Raw genomic sequence first — 16,430 nt, forward strand, 5'->3', positions numbered from 1 at the left:
CAATATTTCTACTGCTGCCAAAAACAAAACTCCACTTTATTGATGGCATGTATCATTTTGTTTTGGTGGCTCTAACAGCATGCATGCTATAGTACTGTGGCACAGAGATTTCAATGTATACAATGGCTGCAGATGTGAACCAAGCATTATTTTTGCAGGTGAAATTTGAAGTTTATAACTGGAATAGAATTTAGAATTTACGAGGTGAACCACGTAAAGAAGTTTTTGAAGGACTCACAGTAGTTGAGAAATTTAATTCTTTCCCCTAAAATTTTTGTACATCACCATGAATACAGTTTTCCTTGGTGCAGGCCATGAGCAGTGACAATGGAAGCCAAGAGAAGTGGTGATTAACATCTGTGCTCAAATTATTATGTGTCAGGAAGAGAGATATTTCTTCAATACAGAGGACTTCCACTCCAAGCAGAACATAAATGGGTACTACAAGTAGTACTGCAAAGTCTTCACCATTCTATCAAATGTGCAAAAATAACACATTATGCACAAAAATATTAAAATTCCAAGAAAAAATTAAAAGCAAATTGGAGCATTATTAGGCATGAACCAAGTAAACCTGGTAAGACAAATTATGTTAAGTTCCCCAATGTTAGAAACAGACAGATGATGTTAAATGTATAAGGGGTGATCAGAAAGTTTATGTTTGAGAGCTTTGCTGCAGCATATATGCAAAATAGTATCGCTCTGATGCAGATGTATAAGCACCGACTTGTAGGTAAGGGAATAGTGTGGCATTCATGCCTTTCCAACATGCATGGTGTTATTACCAAATGTGTCCAAACAGAATTAATATGCTGTTTTCTTATCTTGGCTATTGGAGGACAAACACGTAGCCATCCCTTGAAGAATAGAGAATATGTATGGAGCAGTATGTCTGTTTAAACCCACCATTGTGCAAGTTCCATGCTGATTGCCATTTGATGCAAAACATCGGTCAGTCTGGGAGGCCAGCCTCCAAGTATTGCAAATGTTGTAACGCAGAAGTTACACCAACTGAATTGACAGACACTTGAGCACCTGCCCCACAATTCTGATCTCTATGCATGAAATTACTATGCCTTCATTTCCTTAAAAAGGGCCTGGAAGGGTCAACAATTTCTGTTGGATGAAGATGTGCAGCAGGTGGTTACTAATTTCTTCATGCAGCATAACACAGTGTTTTACAAAATGGTCATCATCAACCTGGTGCATCAGTTGCTCCAATGCTCATGATGATTTTGCCTGATTGGCAAACTGATTCTGGACTGTACAACCTTTGAACAGAAACATTTTGATCAGACCTCATATATCATTGGTCACTAAATTAAATGAGTTCTTCCTGATAATAGCTGAAAACACAAACACCAAAAATTGACTGCCAAATGGAGGAGATCCATTAGACTTCTTAGACATCCATAAAATATTCCATCACCATACATCAGTGTTGCCAAATCACCTATTATGAAAGATTACAAAAATCATTAAGATACTAGAAGACGATAACTATTCTAGTTATGATGGTATTTCAGTCAAAGTACTAATATCTTGAACTGATTTAATAGCATCTACCTTTTTGATGTATTTCCTAAAATACAGAAGTATGTAGTAGTAACACCCATTTATAAAAGAGAAGAAGAGCAACCGATGTCTGATTGTAGACTCATCTCCCTTCTTCCTGTTTCTCAAACATTTTTGAGAAGATAGATTACAACAGAATATTGGACCATCTCTCTCAGAGGTTAAACAACAACTCGGTTTGGCTTTTATAAGGCTTTTCTACTGAGAAAGCAATATATGATATCTATAAACTATATCTAATATAACTAGACAAGGAAAATTATCCTGCTGGCATTTTCTGTGATCTTGCTAAAGTCTTCAGTTGTATAGATCACAAAGTTCTACTATCGGAACAGAAATGGTATGGCATTCAAGGCATCTCCTTGTTGCACAGAATCTTAATTTAACAGTAGGAAACTGAATGTCACTAACAAATAATACACCAGAGATAATATTTAAATTTTGGATGAGAAGATATTAAAAAAAATGTTGTCCCATAAGGTCTGCTGCTTGGCTGACTACTCATTTTGAGTTACTTAAATAAGTTATATAGGACATTTGAAAAAACTTCAAAAACTGTGATGTAGCTCGATGATATAAATGTACTGATGAAGTGCTGACACATCTATATCATACACAGCTACAGAATAATGGGGCTGTTTTACATCTGGTTCACAGCAAAACAGCTTAACCCTTAGTCTTACAAAGATTCATATTACAGAATTTCCAACAAATAAGAGGTGCTTAAAGGTACTGAGATCAATATGCAACTACTGTTCCAAAGCATCCAGATAGATAATAAACTCTCTTGGCACTCTGTGGATAAGTTAAACAAGAAGCTCAGTTCTGCCTGCTTTGTACTCAGAGATCTCTCTTATTGTGTCGATCTGCAAACAATGCTGCTTGCACACTTTTACACAGTACTGGCCAACATCTTACTCTCTTGCAGCACTGCTGCTAAAGTCAAAAAAAAGTATTTATTTTATAGAAGTATGAAGGAAGCATATTGTGAAGTTGGTAAAAGAACACATATAATGTCCAGAACCGAAAATATCTACATCTCCTACTGACATCCCCAGATAGCAAGGAACTATTGTACTTTTATTAAGTGTAACAAGTGAAATATAGTAAAAAAAAATCACAGCTTCTTTGGGATGAAAGTCTGCACTACTTGTTTCAGGGTGACAGTCAGACACTGATATTGTTCTGGAATGTTCTTACATGAACAAGGTCTGTGAGGCTGTGGTTGGCAATGAGTGGTAGGTTGCTCAAGGATGGATTGAAGATAAAGTCCAATGAGGCAGTGAACTTGAAAGTCTGTGGACACTGTAGTGAGGTATTCCTTGTTGGCTTGGCAATCTGAACTCCAACTGATGAGCTCTAGAGACATCCAGCATAACATGGAGCGTGAACTGACTGCAGAGCAGTTGAGCGGCAACCTAAATACCTGCTGGCAGACAAATACCGGCTTGGTGCTTGAAGTACACATGACTCACAGAAGTGAGGTAGTGAAACTATGATACCACTGTTTGTAGCACTGCTTATGTCTCTGGTGATGAGGCTGGCACCACAAAGTACCATGGTGGCTGCTGGAGATTCGCTTGACAACCACCCGGCATGTTTGTGTTATTGTTGCATGTTTACATCTGATCTCCAGAGATAGCATTGTTAGTGGGCCAGAGCTTCAGCAACCTGTGTTATGTCACAGTACATTTGGTGGCTATATCACAGGTAGTATCCTGGGGATACAGCATTTCTCCACCCAGGTATGGTGAGGGTTTGCATCAAAATGTCCAGGAGTTCACAGATGGAAGGCAGGAAAGTCCTGCTAATGGCCTGTGTAAGGTTCGCAGTTGAGGAGTAGCTGCAACTCCGTACAATGGAAGAGGGCCCTGTGACAGCACGGGGGACCTTGTGCTTGAGGAGTTCTGGAGAGATGACTGAGCAGAGGCAGCACAGGTCGTGAATTGACAGAATTCATGTTGCATCCTGTGACATTGCTTGCATGATAACAGTGCAATAGCATGAAGTGAGTGGCTATTCTAGTAGGAAGGACACCGGGATGATTGGAGGCCAGCAGAGCCAAGGAGGCTGGTGGAGCTGAGGAGACTGATGGAGCCAGGGAGCTGGTGGTCCTGGTGCCAGTGCCATTGTCGCCATTGCCTTTGTGTTGGAAGGACAAGTGTAGGGTGCACTGGTGATGGATGCACCAGAGGCATATGTACTGGTGGTGGAGACGCCTGCATAATGATAAGGATTAAGAACAGACAGGGAGCTGAGAAGCAGCACAGAGGATGTCACAGATTGTCACTATGCAAAATTGGAGTTGTAGGCAGGATGACAAATGATTCCTGTGGTACTAATGGAGGTGCCTCAGAATAGTGAGTGTGTGCAGGAGCATGAAGAGTCTTATAACAGACACTGAGTTGGTCCCATAAAAGAATGAAGAACATGGTAGTGAGGTTTGCAGTGGAGTTGTGGAACCAAGACTGCGATAGACAGGAGCACCTGTGTAGGAGAGGAGAAAAGCTCATTGTGGAGTATCATTGTGAATCGCAGAGGCCCTAAAATACTATTCCAGTTATATGAGAGAGGTGGGCCATGGTTCTAACTCTTTGTTGAATTCCTGAGGTAGCAGTGGCTGTGTTGTCCATGTCATGCCATGGTGAGGGCAGCAACTGGGTGGGTTAACTACTATAATAGAATATCAGAGTCATGCAAGTGAAGCAGTAAGTGTGCCGATACGTGTGCAGTTGTAGTGACATACTGGAAGGGGACAGTGGGCATTAGAACATATGCCCTGAGAAAACAGCAACAGTGTAAAGTAGTGTATAGGTATGGAAGGCAGCTCTGGTCAAGTACTTAAGGGCAAAAAGTCTGGATGATAGTAACTATTGGGAGTAATCCTTAAGCCAATTACCTTCATTGTCTTTGTAGGTGGAATGAGGATATTAAAACTTTGACCCTTGATACAGAAAACTATTACTAAACTGTGGCAGCTGTGATCCTCATTGACATTGTAGCGATTGTGACTGGAGGGGAACAACACACTACTATTGATGTGCTGAGGTAGCAAGGAACTAATACACTTCTATTAAGTGTAATAAACAGGATATAGTAACACAGTTTCCTTGGGATGTCTTTTTGCACTACTTGGCTCATGCTGAAAGTAGCCACTGGTGTTCCACTGGAGCATTCTTACTCAAACAAAGTCTGTGAGGCTGTTATCATTGTAGAGCACTGCTCAAGGATGGATTGAAGATAAGAGTCCAGTGAGGTGGAGAGCTCAAGGATAGGTTGAGATGTGATCCAGTGATGCAGGAGCTCAAGGACAGTAAGGACATTCACATAGACTATGCGTCCCTAACTAGAATTCAGAATGGAGTGTTACACTGATGTAAAAGTCTGTAATATGTTACTTGTGAGCACCAGGCAATGAATTTTGAAAAATAAAATGAAATAATACCACATTAGCCGCTCTTTCTACAATTTGTCATAATGTTTGGACTTAGGGATCTAAATTCCATGAAACTCTTATTTGAATTAAACAGATCCTGACTATGTTGGTAAGAAGTCAGCTTTTAGTTTGTGTAAAGCTACATAAATATTTTGTTTGAAATAATAGAGGAAACAACAGCTAAGTACTATAAGAGGAAAAGTAATGATTTTTTAAAATGTTGTTGCTTTTAGCTGTTTATGTACAAGTTGACTCATCCCAAATGCCTTTTGCTCTGAAAGAACTTAATGAGGGACTGAATTCAGTTAAAATGGAAAAGCAAATGGAGTTGATAATATATGTATGGATTGAATCAAACGCCACAGTGACAAAAAAATAGATTTTACAACTCATTAACAAGTACAAATGGTGTACTAGTAATATAGGACAAGTCAAGTGACATAATACAAAGTCATTGTGAACATTTTATATATCACAGAAATATTTATTTTTGATGAACAATTGGTTGTGGGTAATATTACCAACTGAATTTCACTAGTATAAGTTCAAATGGATGCTCATAATAGCAGGATGAAAGGAAGGACACATTTTTATCCCAGTGCCACAAATAAATACTTAAATTTACTTTTTCTCATTTTGATTCAAATTAAAATACAAAATTTTTATCCTCATCGCATAAGTAAGTTCAAGTAAATACTTAACAGCATGGAATAAATGGTAGAACACATTTTAACCTATGATATAAATAAATTTAGATTTTATAATTATAATTTTTGTTAGGGATACAAAATTTTGTCTTCAAGACATAAGTAAAGATTTTCTTTTAAGAGTATTTTTTTCTTTTAATTTTTTTAAATTTAAATGGTTTCCTCTATTTTTACTGAAAGAGGCCTTGCCACTGTAGGAAGTCATTAATTTTATAAAAAGTTTGTTCTCTGAGGAACGTTTTTGGTTTTCTTTTGAATACTTGTATTTTATTAATTTCCTTTTTTTATATTGATGCAAAGCTTGTTGTATCATTTTATTCCTGACTCAGTTACTCCTGTATGGACTTTTGTGATAGTTGCAGAGCCTTGGTGGAAATTTTTCCCCTGTCTTGCTTTATGCTTGTGAATATCACAGTTTTTCTGGAATAATTCTTTGTTACTGGCTACAAACATCATCAGTAAGTATATAAATTGGTTTGTATCCAGTAAATATCCTGAGAGTCTTAAAGAGGCATGTGCAACATGTTCTGGTAGAGACCTCACATATTAGGCTCACTGCTCATTTTTGTAGTTGAAGACTTTTTCAACTCTTGTAGCATTTCACCAGAAGATAATACCATAGGAGAGTACAGAATGGAAATGTGGAAAGTATGGCAAAGCAACAACTTTCTGTCAATAATATGACAAACAGCTCTCAGGGCAAAACATGCATTGCTAAGAAAGAAACCAATAGTGAGTAACAGCGATAGAAATTCACACATAGAATTGTTGCAAATTGTATCACGAGATTATTCCACAGCTTCGTCATCCATTGCATATCTTCTTATTTAAGAATCACTTTTTTGACTGTGGGTATGATGTATTTTGCCAGGCAGATTCTTATTGATAAATGTATTTTTGTAGGTTTTTTGTCAGATAAGAATATTATGCTTTCAGAAGGCTGATCTTGCTGCATTAATATGAAAAATGCTGTGAGAATTATATAATATCAAATAGTGCTGCTTTTGATTGTTAAAAAGTTCCTGTAAGTTCTATTAACCTTTTACAGTGCTGTGTGTTCCTGATGCTTCCAATCTCAGTTACTCTTTTGTTAAAATTCAACTGAAAATAACAAAATATATGTATCACAAAACCAGGAACTAATTTCATGAGGAGTCTCGCAAGGTTTCTTCATAGAGTCATAACTTTTTCTTCTGTAGTGTAATGACATTTCATCATAACATTACCTCATACCTAGTTTGTTTTTGTTTGCAGATGAGAGAAACATTGCAACAAATGGCAAATCACATGTATTTTTGTTTTTACCTCCCTGATTATTTTCTCATAATGGATTTATGAAATGAAAAGCATGTCAGGCATGGCGTAGTTAAAGTTTCTTTTGTTTGGTATTTCCAGGCATACTTCTCAATAAAGCTGTACGTTACCAATCATGATCCAGATAAAAAAATACTTATTCATTCTGGTTGCACACCATTTGGTGTAGCTGCCATAAATGTGGCCTTGAAAGAAGGCTATAAAGTGTGGACAACTGTGGGTTCTGATGAGGAGCGTACTATCCTGAAACAGACATTTCCACAGGTAAGAGGTAACTGAAAGCAGAATGCTGCTGTAGTTAAATCTTGTATTACATTTTGCTTAACAGAGCTGATTCATCACTAGGTTAAAAACACTGAGTTTAAATGTATTCCAGGTGGTGAAGGATAACACTTTACAGGTTTGAAATATCTGGCAGTTCTCAGGAAACATGTATCAAAAGGAAATGCATAAACTTTTCTTTTCTTTCTCTCCATCACCAAGTTGGTTACTGGCATAATTTGTCTCAGATTGTATTTAGTTGCCCAAAAGGAGGACTACATACTGAGGAAATCACAGGAAAATTGTCCAAATGATGCAAGACATAAGTAATAATGATAGTAAATAACATTAAGTTTTTGATGGGTGCATTGGCAGAGGGTGGCACACATAGAGAGTGGGAGATAAGAATGGGGAACAGGTGATAAGATGGAGGGAGTGGAACTGTTGAGTGGAGGTTGTGGGGACAGTATGTTTCCATAGGTTGAGGTCGGGATAATTATAGTAGCGGAGAATGTGTTGTAAAGATAATTACCAGCTGCACAATTCAGAAAAGCTAGTGGTGGAGGTGAGGATCCAGATGGCTTCGGTAGTGAAACAGCCATTGAAATCAAGCATATTATGTTCAACTGCATGTTGTGGCACAGGTTGGTCTACTTTGCTCTTGGCCACGGTTTGACAGTGGCCATTAATCTTGGTGGACATGTGATTGATTGTCATCTCAATATAAAAAGCTGTGCAATGATTTCAGCAGAGCTGGTACATGACATGGCTGCTTACACAGGTGGTCCAACATCTGATGCCACAGATGAGCCTGTGACAGGGTCTGGGATGCCATCCTTGTGTCAAAGAGCTAGTATTGGGAGTGGCTTAGGGATGGACTAGAATGTTGCGGACACCACTTTAGGAGGGTTGGGAAGAATCATGTATAGGATGTCGCTCATTTCACGGCATGGCATAGGATGTGGTTCAGTTGTTACCTGAGCCATCAGGATCCTCCCCCTCACCACCAGCTTTTCTGCGCTGCGCAGATAAAAGTTATCCTTACAAATCATTCTCCATTCCTGTAATTATTCTGGCCTCACCTACAGTAACAAATGCCCCACACCCTCCACCCAACAGTTCTACCCCCTATCTCCTGTCATATCCTTCCCAATTCTGTCTCCCACCCTTTTTGTGTATTATCCTCTGCCATTGCACACACCCATGCTTCCCTGCTCCTCCCTTTTCTCACTCCGTTTTCCCCACCTCTCCACCTTCCTGTCTCAAACCTCCCAACACTGTGCCTGTTGGAAGTCTAGTCACTGCACACTCTGCCTGACAGTGCTTCTGTCTCCCCCCACCAATACAGTGCTATCCCTTCCCCTACCCCACTGCTCCAGACTGCTGGTTCCATCCCATGTGACAGTTGCATTCTGGTCCAAGATGCTGGAGTTGGGGGTCATTTGTGTGTGAGTGGTGCTTGCTTGTGTGAATGAATGGTGTGTGTTTCTCTTTCTTTTTCTGGTGAAGGCTGTGGTCAAAAGCTTATGTATAAGTGTCTTTTAATTGTGTCTGTCTATAACTTAATGTGTCATCTTGATGGTAAGTGGCAATCTGTCTTTTCCTAAGTTACGAGGTATTTGATGTATTCTTAGTTTACTGGGTGTAGGTTGCTTCCATTGTTTATAAAGTTTTGGAGGATATCATCATGTGAATTCTCAATCATTGTATATCATGCATATCTATTGAAGCTCAGTGAAGATTTGTTTTTAAGCTGTGCTGTGGATAAGATCTAAGTTTTTTGAACTGAGCTATTTGCATTTTGTTTCATTCAGTTATGGTGCCACTAGTGAAGAAATATTAGATTTGAGCTCCTTCAGTTTTTGTGAAGTAATAGCTACTGTTGGAAATATAAGATAGTTTCTGGTAGTTATGGTCCAAGATGATAGGCAATTTATCCATGATAACACCATGCCTGTATCCATGATGTCACCATATCTATTACCCTAGAATGTATCACTCCAAAACATGTGCTGTGTGTAATTCTGCACTGTCAATGCTTTATGTCATGAAATACATATGGTCCCAATCAGTGGCATGTACGTTGGTAACAGATTACATTGTTAAAAGAGAAGCATATCTTGGACTGTAGTTGTTATGTCACATGTTAGGTGACTCACAGACACAATGCTGTAGTTGGTAAAAATGTAACAAGTGAGACAAAAAATATTAATTTGCACATTGAATTAATTTTATCATTTAGGGAATGGTGGGAAAACAGAGATTATTATGCTCTCACTTCAAAGCAGAACACACTAATAAACAAAAAATAATACTATCTTGTGCATCTGTAAGATACTCTTGACACTATTGGTAGATGGGGCTTTACTTCTCATGGCCTGCATCTCAATAGAATAGGGAAGGATATACTGGCTAGGTTGATAGCAAATTCTTTAAGGGGGGACACTGCAACTTTTTTAGGTTAGGCTCATTATCTACACATTCAATATTGAAACAAAATATATCTGAAAATTTTAAGCATAATATTTTTTAAGACAAAAAAAGTAACAGTAAATTTACTACATCAGAATATCAGAGGTTTAAAAAACAAAATTAATGAATTTCAGATCTGTTTAGATGAGCTACAGTGTACAAAGCCTGTCAATAATATTTATATTTCTGAACATCATTTAGGTAGTGAAATTGAAATGCTTAATATGGAATGGTATACCTTAGCTTCAAAGTATTGTAGAAAAGAGATGGAGAAGGAGATGTTGCCACTTACATTAGAAAGGGTCACAATTATAGAAATATTGACATTCTTAAATACTGTAGTGATCAGCATTTTGAAGCATGTGCCACACAAGTAGAAACACATGAAAGAAAAATAATTATAGTCACAATATGGCTCCAACTGGTAATTTCCAGCTATTCACTAAACAGCTTGATGCAGTATTAAATTTCTTAACTTCTAAAAATAATGAACAGATTTTAGTTTAAATTTTCTGGAGGATAGTTACTCAAGATCCATACTAGAGTCTCTTACCACTTCTTATAATCTCATTCCCCTAGTACGGCTCCCAACCAGGGTTAAGGTACCAGCAGCACTGCTGTAGATAAAAGTTTCATAGATACTCCCACACTAGCAAACCATAGTATAAATCCAATATTTAATGGCCTTTCAGATCATGGTCCCAGTTGCTTACATTTAATATAGTGGGGTCTGAATCAACTAATAACAGGAAGTGGAAAACTGTACGAATAATAAATGAAACAGGAACTGAAGGTATAAAAAACTGTTTGAGGAATACAGACTGGAAAGATGTATACAATTCACCCAGGATAAATGAAAAATATAATTGTTTCTCTGATATGGTCATTGGTCAGATTGAAAACTGCTTCCCTAAGAAAGTAATCAAAGCAAATAGGTTAAATGTTTCAAAACCTTGGATTACAAATGGAATAAAAGTATCTTGCAAAACAAAAAGAAGACTGTACTTAATGTCAAGGGAAAACAATGACTACAGAGCTGCTGATGCATCAGCTTGTTAGAGGACAAAAAGCAGAGTTAACGATAAGAACCTAACCAGAAGTCACATCATACAATTGTTTAACATCTATGCTCCGTAACTTATGGGTTACACATAGTACCAGATTTTTTAGATGAAAAGTCAGAAAAGTTCACTTATGTCTCATATTTGCATTCACTAGTATTCTTAGTATACTGAGAGTAACTCATCTTTGAGGAAGAAAGTGTTTATTTCACAAATGTCTGTAATAAGGTCAATGCATGATGTTGACCCTAGAACCTCTTGTAGACAGTTTTTTAAACATTTGAGAATATTGACAATAATCTCACATTTCAGTCACTCCCTTATGAAGTTGATAGGATTAATAGAGAACGCCGAGAAAGTTCAGAGAAGAACAGCACATTTCATACTATCAAGAAGTAGGGGAGAGAGTGTCACTGACATGATACAGGATTTGGGGTGGACATAATTAAAACAAACATGTTTTTCATTGTTGCAGAATCTTCTTAAAAAATTTCAATCACCAACTTTCTCCTCCAAATATGTAAATATTTTGTTGCTGCCAACACACATAGCAAGAAACGATCATCATAATGAAATAAGGGAAATCAGAGCACCAACAGAAAGATGTAGGTGTTTATTTTTTCTGCACACTGTTCAAGATTGGAACAATAGAGAATTATTGTGAAGATGGTTCAATGAAACCTCTGCCAGGCACTTCCATGTGATTTGCAGAGTATCCATGTAGATGTAGGTGAAGTTCATTATCAATAATTAATCACAGGTCAAATACAATAGTAACATTGAAGGAAAAATGACTTACACTATTCTTCACTCAGCCTTGATATGGCACAGGCAGATGTGCATCTATTCAGTTGTAAAAATATTTAATATATAATAAAATTAACTTCAAATATGAAACCAAACTTTTTCAACCTGATAAACAGCTCATCAACCAAACAGTTGCAAATACTTGCAAGGTATAACAAGATATTATAGTCATGTTGAGCTATAGACAAAAATATTGACATTGACTGTGGTCAGAACCCATACTTTCAGATGATGAAACTGGTATTTGGACAACCTATATCACGTCACTCTTAAGACAACAACAGTGCATCAGTAATGTAGTGTTTGTTGTATTCCTATGCTATGACTAAGATTTAAGACACATTATAATGTGAATATTGACAATGTAGCATTAGAATAGTGTCTGAATTTTCACTAACATTATTTTTTATCCATCATGTATCCAGATAAATGATGACTGTATCTACAGCTACGATGATCGAAAAGTATACAATAACATCCTCCTTACAACCAAAGGACGAGGTGTCTCACTAGTAATAAACACACTCACGGGAGACAAGATGGAACACTCACTATTTTGTGTTGAATACTTTGGAACTTTTATCCAGCTAGCACAAGCAGACCTTGACAAAAATCACAAATTAGGTAAGTTTCTAGCCACTGTACAGGAAATTATGCTGTTGGGATATGTTAGCATTTAGTTCTCTTCTACTTATATTCATAGGATGTTTCTCCTGATCTTCATTAGGAGTTTCCATTCAGACAGAAATTTTATTGGACAATAACATGAGAAACAAATGTAAAATAGCATAGATTTGAATCAAAATTTGTTTTCTTAAAGATAGTGTAGCATTTGCTTTTTTAATGGAAGAAACTGCAGAATTAATATAATTAGGTGCAGAGGAAGTTGTGCAGTGATTAAGCCACTGATAGTGGACTCATATCCAGGAGAAGCAGGACATAAATCACAGTCTAGCCATCCAGATTAAGGTTTTGTATGGTTTCCCTAGATTAGTTAACATGACTACCAAGATGGTTTCTTTGAAACAAGTAAAGTTAATGTGTTTCTCCGTCTTTGCCTAGTCTAAACTTCAGCATTTATTTATTAATTTGTCATCCAGAGGAGGTTAAAGGACAGTATCTATCTCTGAAATAACTGAATGAAACTGTTATCTGCAGAAACAAGAATAAATATCATTTGAGGGTTATGCTGTGGGAATTAGTGTACTGATGCAGAACTAAGCTTTCCAAAAATGAAACAAACACTGGTTGACCCAGTAAAACTACTGGTAAAGAAGAAACTTCAGCAGTTTTTCTGTCAGTTGCTAAGCACTAAGAAGCATCTTAATTGTGAAGAAATGGGACAAGTATGTTTTATTGTAGTTAATATTTAGCTTCTGTCAGCAAAACTTGGTTGGCATTGGATGCGGTACTCAAAATATCTTAATTTGTAGTTTAATTTGAGGTAGTAAAGAAGAAAAATTTAGCTACCATCTAGTTAAATTTAAAAACGAACAAATAGGGAACTTAAACTTCATAGCTAGAATTAGTCACTTAGGCATGAAGAAGGAGATACGGTAGAAATATTTAAATGATTGATCAAATAATAATTGTAATTAATAGTTCCACTTAAGCAATACCTTTAACACCCCCCTCCCTCTCCCACCACACACACAAGGAAAAAACTAGTGGTTTTCTACAAACAGCAAGGTAGTTGTGTATAAATTATTTCAATTTTAATTTAGGATCAAAGTCATTTAGTAACTGATATGGTAATTGTAATTAAATTGCAGTTGCTATAAAAATCAATGATGTTGAATGAAAAAGAAGTCAATAGGATAATATTAATTCAGTGGAAAACTCTGGAAACATACTGTACATTATTTGAAAGAGCTCTGAATGACTTGACATCAAGTGATTGATTAAAAAGCCACAGATTTTCAGGCAGCCATATAGGTTGGTTAATTTGGAGGAGGGAACCAAACAACAAGGTCATTGATCCCATTGAGGTAGGGAAGGATGGGGATGGAAGTCGGCCATGCCCTTTCAAAGAATCCATCCCGGTATTTGCATGAAGTGATTTAGGGAAATCACAGAAAATCTAAATCAGGATGGCCGGGCATGAGTTTGAACCATCATCCTCCCAAATGCGAGTTCAGCGTGCTAACCACTACACCATCTCACTTGGTCAGGTCGCTGTAGGACAGTGAAGAAAGTAAAGAATGATACCTTTCACAAGATAAAGTATATATTAGGTCCATTACTTCAACTCCCACCTTTGTCTTCCCTACCATGTGGCTTCTCAGTCCTGATGTCTTCAATCTGTATTAATATGAAAGAGAAATTTCAGTGGCATCCTTCACACAAGTGTACTTTCTCTTTCTTTTTCTGTTCTTTGTGACCCTGGCAAAACTTGTCTGTTTGGAAATTATGCACCACAAAGTAAATAAGACAAAAACTGTGTAAATACACTTTTTACTAATTTATCAGAGAGCTCAGGTAGGCATTACAGTAGGTTAATTGATTTTCAGCACAATTCTATTACATCTCACAACAATATTAGTATTATGTTACATTCCTTAAAAATTTATGAAGAGAAATTTATATTAGAAAAGTGCATCACTACATCAGTTCACTAATCATTTCATTCAACATTTTTTCTACTTTAAAAATTAAAATTACCTTACATTATGCTGTTTCTTTTCACAGGAATGAACCCATTTCTAAGGAGTATTTCATACTATGGAATATCATGTAACAAGTTATTTGACTTAAATGATGACCTGAAATTGAGATTACATAGGGAAGTAAAAGAAGGTATAAAAAAGGGAGTTGTCAAACCACTGAACAGGATAGTTCTTGACCAGCACGAAACTCACAAGGCCATGAAGTAAGCATTAACTAATAACATTATGTTGATTACCATTTTAAGATTTGAGTGGAAAAAAATACTCTGTAGGATGACTTTTTCCATAGCTGTTCCTTTTTTATCTGTGAGCAGAACTGAAAGGTATGAGACCGGAGAAAATATGAACTCTAGTGTATGAAAAGGAAAAGAGGAAATCATTATACACCAACCAACAAAAAAGGTGAAGCACTCAGAAGATGTGGGACTATAGGTGGGATTATACCAGGCACGGCCTACATCTCAACAGGAAAGGGAAGGGGAAACTGGCTGGGGTAATAGCAGGAAATTTAAGGGGGGAGGCACTGCCATGAATGGTAAAATACCAGTGGTTACAGGTGTTGGAGCAGCACCTTTTTTAGGATAGGTAAGACAGAAAGATGTCAAGTTCTACGAGAGGTCAGGATTGAAACAAATCTTCAGTTTAGGAAAGAAATTAAACAGCACAATTCTAGCACATTTGATCACCAGTCACAGCTATCAATTATAAATTTTCACCAATCACCAGAAATTTTATCTGCACCAAGTTGTATCTCAGTCCTAGGTAATTCCATTGATGAATTAAAGTCACCCAACCCAGTTGACATAATCTGCCTCTCTGAACACCATGTGACCACTGGTATAGGAACTAGGCCTAAGCACAATGAGAAACTCAGACAGGAGAGTACTGCAAATGTTAGAATAAGGAAAGGTCCTCATAAAAGTATAATTAAAAATAATGTAAGTACACTCCTGGAAATGGAAAAAAGAACACATTGACACAGGTGTGTCAGACCCACCGTACTTGCTCCGGACACTGCGAGAGGGCTGTACAAGCAATGATCACACGCACGGCACAGCGGACACACCAGGAACCGCGGTGTTGGCCGTCGAATGGCGCTAGCTGCGCAGCATTTGTGCACCGCCGCCATCAGTGTCAGCCAGTTTGCCATGGCATACGGAGCTCCATCGCAGTCTTTAACACTGGTAGCATGCCGCGACAGCGTGGACGTGAATCGTATGTGCAGTTGACAGACTTTGAGCGAGGGCGTATAGTGGGCATGCGGGAGGCCGGGTGGACGTACCGCCGAATTGCTCAACACGTGGGGCGTGAGGTCTCCACAGTACATTGATGTTGTCGCCAGTGGTCGGCGGAAGGTGCACGTGCCCGTCGACCTGGGACCGGACCGCAGCGACGTACGGATGCACGCCAAGACCGTAGGATCCTACGCAGTGCCGTAGGGGACCGCACCGCCACTTCCCAGCAAATTAGGGACACTGTTGCTCCTGGGGTATCGGCGAGGACCATTCGCAACCGTCTCCATGAAGCTGGGCTACGGTCCCGCACACCGTTAGGCCGTCTTCTGCTCACACCCCAACATCGTGCAGCCCGCCTCCAGTGGTGTCGCGACAGGCGTGAATGGAGGGACGAATGGAGACGTGTCGTCTTCAGCGATGAGAGTCGCTTCTGCCTTGGTGCCAATGATGGTCGTATGCGTGTTTGGCACTGTGCAGGTGAGCGCCACAATCAGGACTGCATACGACCGAGGCACACAGGGCCAACACCCGGCATCATGGTGTGGGGAGTGATCTCCTACACTGGCCGTACACCACTGGTGATCGTCGAGGGGACACTGAATAGTGCACGGTACATCCAAACCGTCATCGAACCCATCGTTCTACCATTCCTAGACCGGCAAGGGAACTTGCTGTTCCAACTGGACAATGCACGTTCGTATGTATCCCGTGCCGCCCAACGTGCTCTACAAGGTGTAAGTCAACTACCCTGGCCAGCAACATCTCCGGATCTGTCCCTCATTGAGTATGTTTGGGACTTTATGAAGCGTCGTCTCACGCGGTCTGCACGTCCAGCACGAACGCTGGTCCAACTGAGGCGCCAGGTGGAAATGGCATGGCAAGCCGTTCCACAGGAC

General features: G+C 38.6%; 1 protein-coding gene across 1 annotated transcript in view; it reads left to right on the forward strand.

The window, feature by feature from the left end:
- LOC124798507 (fatty acid synthase-like) overlaps positions 1-16,430 on the forward strand; it is a 379,784-nt gene that overhangs the window by 286,001 nt on the left and 77,353 nt on the right. Inside the window, exons 26-28 of the mRNA XM_047261946.1 lie at positions 7,114-7,296; positions 12,059-12,257; positions 14,322-14,502. Of these exons, the coding sequence (XP_047117902.1) occupies positions 7,114-7,296; positions 12,059-12,257; positions 14,322-14,502 (563 nt within the window). The remainder of the gene's footprint in view (positions 1-7,113; positions 7,297-12,058; positions 12,258-14,321; positions 14,503-16,430) is intronic.

The sequence above is a fragment of the Schistocerca piceifrons genome, chromosome 5, assembly GCF_021461385.2.
Source record: "Schistocerca piceifrons isolate TAMUIC-IGC-003096 chromosome 5, iqSchPice1.1, whole genome shotgun sequence".
Lineage (NCBI taxonomy): Eukaryota > Metazoa > Arthropoda > Insecta > Orthoptera > Acrididae > Schistocerca > Schistocerca piceifrons.